Source organism: Hippoglossus stenolepis, chromosome 6 (genome assembly GCF_022539355.2).
Source record: "Hippoglossus stenolepis isolate QCI-W04-F060 chromosome 6, HSTE1.2, whole genome shotgun sequence".
Lineage (NCBI taxonomy): Eukaryota > Metazoa > Chordata > Actinopteri > Pleuronectiformes > Pleuronectidae > Hippoglossus > Hippoglossus stenolepis.
Window position 1 is genome coordinate 5,305,534 of NC_061488.1, and position 8,086 is coordinate 5,313,619.

The 8,086-nt window shown below is 47.1% G+C and overlaps 1 protein-coding gene across 2 annotated transcripts in view; it reads left to right on the plus strand.

Moving 5' to 3' along the window:
- The window catches only part of LOC118111674 (membrane-associated guanylate kinase, WW and PDZ domain-containing protein 1), a 36,075-nt gene extending 28,521 nt beyond the window's left edge, over window positions 1-7,554 (plus strand). The window contains exons 13-18 of one of the 2 annotated variants that reach the window (XM_035160481.2): window positions 3,056-3,256; window positions 3,338-3,414; window positions 3,509-3,655; window positions 4,662-4,800; window positions 5,093-5,196; window positions 5,650-5,855. In XM_035160481.2, the coding sequence (XP_035016372.2) occupies window positions 3,056-3,256; window positions 3,338-3,414; window positions 3,509-3,655; window positions 4,662-4,800; window positions 5,093-5,196; window positions 5,650-5,718 (737 nt within the window). In that variant the 3' untranslated portion in view covers window positions 5,719-5,855. Of the gene's footprint in view, window positions 1-3,055; window positions 3,257-3,337; window positions 3,415-3,508; window positions 3,656-4,661; window positions 4,801-5,092; window positions 5,197-5,649 lie in introns of both variants that reach the window. The other variant, XM_047340085.1, reaches the window with a different exon arrangement.
- Window positions 7,555-8,086: the final 532 nt, after the last annotated feature.

Below are 8,086 nucleotides of genomic sequence, written 5' to 3' on the forward strand. Positions count from 1 at the left end.
TGAGCGAGTGCGTGTTTATGTTTTCATGGCGAGATAAAGGTTGTCGGTGCACCTGTCTCTCCCTCTCCCCCCCCTTCATATACGTCCGTCTCCATCGTGTCCTCATTCTCCCCCCTTCGCTCCACTCCTGCCATGTCACCCTCTCTCCACATCCCCCCTCCATCATTTCCTCTCCTCCCATCTCTCTCTTTTCTCTTCCGCTCATCACTCTTTCCCTCCCCTGCTCCTCTCTCGCTCTCCCCCCCATCGAGCTCCCGCCCACTCTCTCCCTCTCTCACACCCCCTTTTTACTCTGCAGTAAAAGCATCCAGTCTGGTTTTTCAAAAGATTAAAACTCACTCTCTCTCTGTCTCTCATTCTCTCTCTCTCTCTCTCTCTCTCTCTCTCCCTCCTCCCTCCCATTCTCTCTGAATGCTTAAGAGAAATGCTACGCCGAACATTTCCCTCGCAGAGGAGCAACAGAGGGGGACCTGTGTTTTACCTCCTGTTTGACCATCACATGTGAAGCTCAGCACCTTCAAGCTCGCTTACCTCGGGATACAGGAGGTTTTTATTTTTGTTGTTTTGTTTTTCCGTGCGTGCTAATGAGAGAGCCATGCTGGAGCGACTACAGTCTGCTTTGAAAACTGTGAAGGAGTCTAAACGTAATTATACGCTCAAATTCTTGTTTTGTGTTTAACAGAGATGGGGAGGAGGTGGGGGGGGGGCTGGTTTTGCTGCAGTGTTACACAGGTAGCTTCGTGCATGAGCCTGGAGGTTTTAAAATCCTGTGTTGCACTCTGAAGTTTGCCTGGTCGGGTGTGTGGACTTTGGCGGCGTGAAAGTTAACTCCCGTCCTGACGATGTCAAGCAGCCGAGGCTGTGAGGAATTTTTACAGTTGCACTAAGTGATGATTTGCGGTGATAAGAGGAGGTGAGAGAGGATGAAATCCGGGCTTAAAGCAGCACATGTCATGATGTGCTAATGGTCTGTGTGTTGGATCCATTAGCGAGCCACACAGGCAGTGAAGTGAATTGATTTAACAGACAGCATTGACCGTGCTGAGTTCAGCATTAACTGACTGTTTTGCATGATCAACAGTGCTCTCTCTCTCTCTCTCTCTCTCTCTCTCTCTCTCTCTCTCTCTCTCTCTCTCTCCCTCCCTCTGGGTCTACGACGTGTAGTCAGCATCTGCAGGCTGCTGTGGGGATGTCTGCACCGGCCGTTGCATTCTGGCTGCAGGGGGGGGTTTACAGTGGTGGGGAGGGGGCTGCTGCCCCTCCTGAGCGCTGATCAGTGCAGCGCGTCAGAGGCTGGCTCTCTGGCTGGCTGCTGGGCATACCGCAGTGGGATTACTCTGGACAGGAGAACATGGAGAGCCAGAGGAAAAGACACTACGAAATAAATCAGTCCATTTGGATGTATCTGTGTGTGGTTTTAAGCGTGTGTGTCTGTGCATGTGCGGATGAGTACATCCGTCCCAATCCCTCTGCGTGTGAGTCACTGTGAATGTGTGTGTGTGTGTGTGTATTCATGTGTTTGGCGACTCTTGATGTTCGACTGATGTATTATGCATGATAAGAAGACTATTTGCAAAGCTGCCTTTGCTTTGATTTGACCTGATTGCCGTTTCTGCCTGGGTCACCCAGATTAGGCCCCAGACGGATTGTAGATGTGTCTCTGGGCCCTTGGTTTTGGCTGTTACCTTTTTAACAGGATCATCATTCCACTGTGACAAACAGTCCTACGACACAGTTCCAGCCCACGAATCACAACTTTGCGAGCATTTCATCTCACTCTATTAACCAATCTCGACATGCTATTTTTATCCTGGAGGGCTGCAGACTGAAGGGATGATTATGTACCTCAGCCGAAAACTTTACACTGCCTGATGGGTTACGTAAGGCCACTGGCAAGAGGGGCCAGCTGTCACCAAAGCACAGCGTCCCCTCAAAGCGGGGTCACGCAGAGAGTAACAGGGACGAGGAACAGAAGATAGAATTAAACGTCTAAGCAGACAGAGACAGGCCGTCCAGCTAAAAACTGTAAGAAGCTTTTTTAGCTGCAGGAGATTAATGGAACCAAATTTATCTTTGTGGCGGCTCAATGTTTTTCTCATCAACCTCAGACGCTTAACTGGAGCTGAATTACGAGCCGTCTCGAGATAAGACTGTGAGTTAATGATACACGAGGCTTATTGTCGCTCCTCGCATTGTGTTTTGTATTTTCTTTTATCTTTAAAAGTTAATGGAATCGCACAAAACACCAGAACGAGCTCACACATTATCTGCGACCTCAGATTCACACTCCTGCGTTTATCCAGGAGTTATGTGTGATGTTGTTTTCTAGGTGTTGAGGGGCTGGGAGAAGACGGCCAGTGTTTTCCCACTCAGAGAAAAATATATTTTGTGGTGCCAGCATATTTATTTGTGCATGTTTTGTATGCTAGTGGCATAGCAATGCAGAGAGGCTGCACGTTTGGGGATCCTGGAAGAGCTGAGCATAAGAATCACTGACACTGTATAAACCAAAGTGTAAATATCCACAGTCTGTCGTTTCATGAAGTTTGACAGATCCGGGACAGAGAGATGTCGCTGGAAAGCTTGTGCTCCGTGACAGTTTGTTCTTGAGGAGAAAGACAAATTATTGAACAGCAAGAAAAAAGGAAAACGGTTCCCGGTGTGTCAGCGGATGGAGAGATGGGTTGATAGATGGGAAGATGAAGGAGAAGAGGAGAGTGTTTCAAGGAGACAGTGGGGGAGGTGTAAAGAAAGGCTTTTGTGGGAAGTAATTCATGAAGTAAATCCTGCCAAAACCGATCTGAAGCTTAATCACAGCTTGTTTTAGGAATTCTGGCATGTGAACAAGAGAGATTAATCTTTCTGCTTTTAAATTTATCAACATTTGACACCACTTAATACTCGTCGCCTTCAGTGAAAAGAAAAGTTTTAGTGCCGGAGCTCGGGTTTCGTGTTCCTGCTGCGACTTTTACTACGAACAACTCAACCACTAACTCCAGTAACAAGTCCTTTAAGGTAGAGGTAGGTAACTGTTTGTCTTGTGTCCTCTCCTCAGCTGCTTCTCTCCTCCCTCACCGGTTCGTGACGGTGCGTCGAGGCAGCCCAGCCGCCAAGAGCGGCCAGATCCGACCCGGAGATCGCCTGGAGGCGGTGGAGGGACGCTCCGTGGTGACGCTGCCTCATCGGGAGCTCGCTCAGATACTTCGCCGGGTGGGAAACTCGCTGAGGCTCACCATCGTCCCCCGTCCAAGCACCTGTAAGCACATTCAGTGAAAACACACAAATACGCCGCCTGGTTCTTCAGTCATATTCTAATCTCACTCTGAATTCCCTTCAGACTCCTCAAGCCTCTCAGAAACAAATGAATATGACCCCACTCACAAAAGCAGAAAAGGTCAGAAGTCACGTCCAAAGGTGAGGACATAACCATCAGTTCATCTGATTCACTACCAGTACATGATAATGGTTATCAGTCCTGCCTCTGACTCCCTCTGCCCTCGTCTCCCAGCGGGACTCCAGATATTACAGCGTGGACCTGGATCGTGGCCCCTCAGGCTTCGGCTTCAGCCTGCGGGGGGGCAGTGAGTACAACATGGGCCTCTACGTCCTGGGACTGATGGAGGGGGGGCCCGCCTCCCGGAGCCAGAAAATGCAGGTGTGTCTTTTTATATAATGTTTTACTGAAATGTCTTTGAGTGAATCAGTATGTCTGTCTCAGTGTTAAAGCTCTTATGTGTATTATTGTAGTATTATTGCACAGTTCTTTCCAACAATGTTTTGTTTCTTAAAATGTGCTGTGATTACTAATATATGTAGAAAAAAATGCAGGTGTCAAAGCCTTTTAAAAACTAATTTCATATTTCAGACTTTATGAATGTGGTTTGATCTTTGATATTTTATTGACAATGGCATTTTAACATTAATTCAACTTTTGAGTCAGGACAGTTAGCGGAACTCAGACAAATTCTAAAATATAGAAATCTTATATGAAACAACCAAAACTGTTTCGTTTTCAGAACATTGCTCGTATTAGTCAAATAGTGGTTACGTGTTGACAAGCTGAACTAACATCAAATCTAACATCAGCTAATATCTGCTTGACACGATGATAAATGATAAATTTAATGATGTGAATGATGAATGTAAAATGTGAGAAAACGATGAAGCATGGCCCCGTTTTCATTATATCACGACCGCTCCAATCAAATCGGCTTCAAATTATTCAAATCACTTGATCATTCATCACTCAGTTTTTCATTTCACATCCATTATCATCTCTCCATTTCACATCATCCCGTTTAATTTTTGTGACTTCCACTCATCGCACACATCAACACGTGCCCATGTTGCCAAGCTGGTGTTACATTTTAGTAGAGAGCAGCGAATGTGGCAGTAATATGTTGGAAGTAATTGATCAGTACATCACAGTATAATCTTGACATGTGACAGTAGGAAGAGCATGTAAAATAAATGAAGTGCATTTATCATTTTCACTTTTTGCTCACTCACTCACTGTCTCAATGTCATCGGTAACAAAAGTCAAAATATCTGCTGTGGAGAAATATCAGTTTCTGTTCCATCATTATATTGCGGCTGTTTTTAAGGAGTAACTTCCTGTAGGTGACGACATTTAAAGTCATTTGTCTGTGTGGCGGCCGCAGGTGAGCGATCAGCTTGTGGAGATCAACGGGGACAGCACAGCGGGGATGACGCACAGCCAGGCCGTGGAGCAGATCCGCAGGGGAGGCCACCGCATCCACCTGGTGCTCAAGAGAGGCAACGGCTACGTGCCCGACTATGGTGAGACCCGGGGGTTTGTGGGTATCAGTTTTGAATGTCTGAGATTTAAAAAAACTTTGAACAAATCAGGGAACCTGTCTTTGGCATGTGGTATAATCTCCTTTCTGCTTCTTGTGTGACACACTAATTCTAACTAAACTAACCCTTTACTCTTTCTTTTGTCTTTTGGGGTTTTTACCTCTTACACATCTTTGGTTTATCCCTATCCATTTGGCCTTTCTGGGTTTCCTTCCTTTGGACATTTCCCTCCTTTCCACTCCTTCTTCTTCTTCTTTTTCTCTCTCTCTCTCAGTGGAGCTCTCCAGTTTGTCTCTATGTATGACCAACTCCAAGCTAGGCGAGCCTTGCTTCTATGTCATTGGACGGACAGAGAATACGCGGTTGGTAATGGTTCCTGTTAGTCCTCCCATTTTCTGTCTCTCTACATTCCTCTGCTCACTCGCCGCTGCTGTCCTCACTGCGGCGGAGCGAGACTGTGCATTGACCCTCGTCTTTAGAAGATAACCTTGATAAAGTAGAAACGTAGAAATGTACCTGTGAACAGAATTCATCCAACTTTCCAATTTCCAAAACACGCAATCGCATGGTTGTAGAGCATAATCCGGAATGTGTCGTGTTTCTATCAGAGGGTTTTGTCAAGCTTACACTAAAATAGAAAAAGCAGCTGTTGTTTCATAAAATGACTTAATGCATCGCTTTAAAAAAACCACAGTGGATTTCAGAGCTCTTTAATAACAGATTACATAATGTTCTGTGTCAGAGATTTTACTCTTCCTCTCTGTTACCAGCCTGTTCACTCTGTTTTCTCTTCCTCCCTCCATCCCCTCTTCCCGTCTAATGTGCGTCCAGGCCATGAGCGCAGAATCGCCCCCCCCTCCCTCCTGCATCACCCCAAGAAGCAGAGTTTGGCTGCAGTAGACTCCACTGGACAGAGGGGGCGCAGCTCCAAGCCGAAGAGGAGAAGCAGGTCTTCTGATGGACGCGAGAAAGAAAAAGGGACTGAAAGGAGGAGGAGGAGAAGAGGGGCCTCAGAGGGAGGGGGACGCTCGGGTTTGCAAAGCCCTGTCTCCGAGTCGGGAGACAGGTCCCGGGACAGGAGGAGGAGGAGGAAAAGAGAGTCTCAGAGTTTACCCAGAGATGCTCTCAGGAACCATGACGATAGTGACACGGAAAAGGGAACAGTGAGGGGGAGAAAAAAGGAGAGGGAGGGCAGGAGACGGAGGAGGAGTAGAAGCAGGGGGAGAAAAAGCAAGAGCAGGGAGAAGAAGAAAGAGGTTGAGAAGGAGGCGGAGGACGAGCAGCAAGTACCTGCTGTTGAGGAGCAGGTGGAAGTTAAGGAGGAGGAGGAGCAGGACGTACCTGCTGTTGAGGAGCAGGTGGAAGTTAAGGAGGAGGAGGAGCAGGACGTACCTGCTGTTGAGGAGCAGGTGGAAGTTAAGGAGGATGAGGAGGAGAAAGTGGAATTAGAGAGAAGAGCGAGTGAGGAGAATATTACCCTACCTATTCCAAGTCCAAACCAAAAGCTTCCCAGACCCAAACAAAAGTGGGAGGCCGAGTATGAGGAGAACTGGGACATGGCAGCAGAGTACAGGGAGCTGAGGAGGCAGAAGGAGCTGGGGGCCGAGCAGGAGCAGGAGCAGGAGAGGTCATGGGAGGACGACAGGGGTGAAACTAGAGACACGGAGATGAGCAGGTTCGAACAGGACGACGATGCACAGAGTGGGCGTTTAGAAAGGCCTCTACCCGGTGTTGCTGTGATAGATCCAGTGTCACAGAGAGAGCCCTTCTCCTTCCTCAACTCCACGCTGTCTGTGCAGCAGCTGGAGGACGATGAGTCAGAGTACGGGGGCAGCCAATCTGACAGCAGTGTGTCTGCTGCCAGTATCTCGGGCCTCTCTCTGGCTGGCGGGCGCAGGGCTGTGGTGCTGCCAGGTCCGTGGCTCACACCCAGCCAGCAGAGGGCACCACAGGTCATAGGGGGGAACAGGCACCCTGAAGGACAGACGAGGCAGAGAGGAGGAAGAGGAGGTGTCTCTTAAAGTAACACCATGGAACTTGTTAACCTTGGAATAGGAAGAATGATCCTTCAGTTCAGTGCATGTCTGAAAGCAGCTTGATTGATAGTCACAGCTTAAATTGTCAGAATCCGACCCAGCAAGTTCAAGAGTCATGCTGAACAGTAGTAAAAACAATTTGAAGTCATATAAAATATGAATAATGCTGAACAGAGTTTGTTGTATTTGTTACAGGGGAAGCCAGGGATCATGGGGAATTTAACGTAATTGCTCGGAGTGGCTGCAGAGGGCGCTGTGGCTCAGCTAAAGTTACCTGGTGTTGCTTTAACCTGAGACAGGAAGCAGAGCCACTGACACTGGATCAGATTCTGTCCATCACACACTCGACTGGTTTTGTGCAGCTACCCTCACTACACCAACAGTTTCTCTCAGTCACTTTGATATCCACCGTAGTATGAAGTCATATTCTTTGTGCCTTTTTACAGCCGACCTGCGGCTGGTGTCAACCGTCACTATTACATTTTCACATGGTGAAGTTCTGTCTTTTCCACCGGTGACACAACCACAACCTTGTCTTTGTTTCTGAGGCGCCGCCGCCCTCGTTGTGTCGCTCTCCTCTCCTCACGTGATAGATATTTCCAGGACGGAGACGTTTTCCCACACACCTTCCATCCCCTCGCTCACCTTTCTGCTTCTCTCTGGCTACGTCAGCACAGTGTCCTCTCTCTCTTAACCCCCACACACATGCTGTACAAAGACTCTCTCTTATACCTCATGAAGATACTGAGCAATAATGATGCAACAGTCCAAGACTATCAGCCATTCACATCCACCGCACCGCGTCGAGAGGAGCCAGTGTGTTTGTACAATATCCTCTTTGTCTCATGTTGCCTCAACTCGTAATGTCGTTCTATATGTAACTGAATACACACGATTGTGACAATGCAGATCCCTTTTTGACAGCAGGTGTGAAATATATATTCTGTAAATATTTGTAGAGAAATAAATGAGAGAACCTATTGTAAATACTACACTAACAGGAGCCAAGCCCTGGTTTGTATTACTGGATCGTAATACATCACGATAAGTCTAAAAATATATATAAATATATATATATATATATGCAGTATATCTATATATTACATACAACAGCTACACGTTCAAAGTATTTATTGTTGTGTGATGGGGAAATACTCAAATTGCTCTATAGCTTTTGTGGAGGCTAAACAGGATAAAGAAGTATATTGTACCTGCCCTGAATTCATAGATGA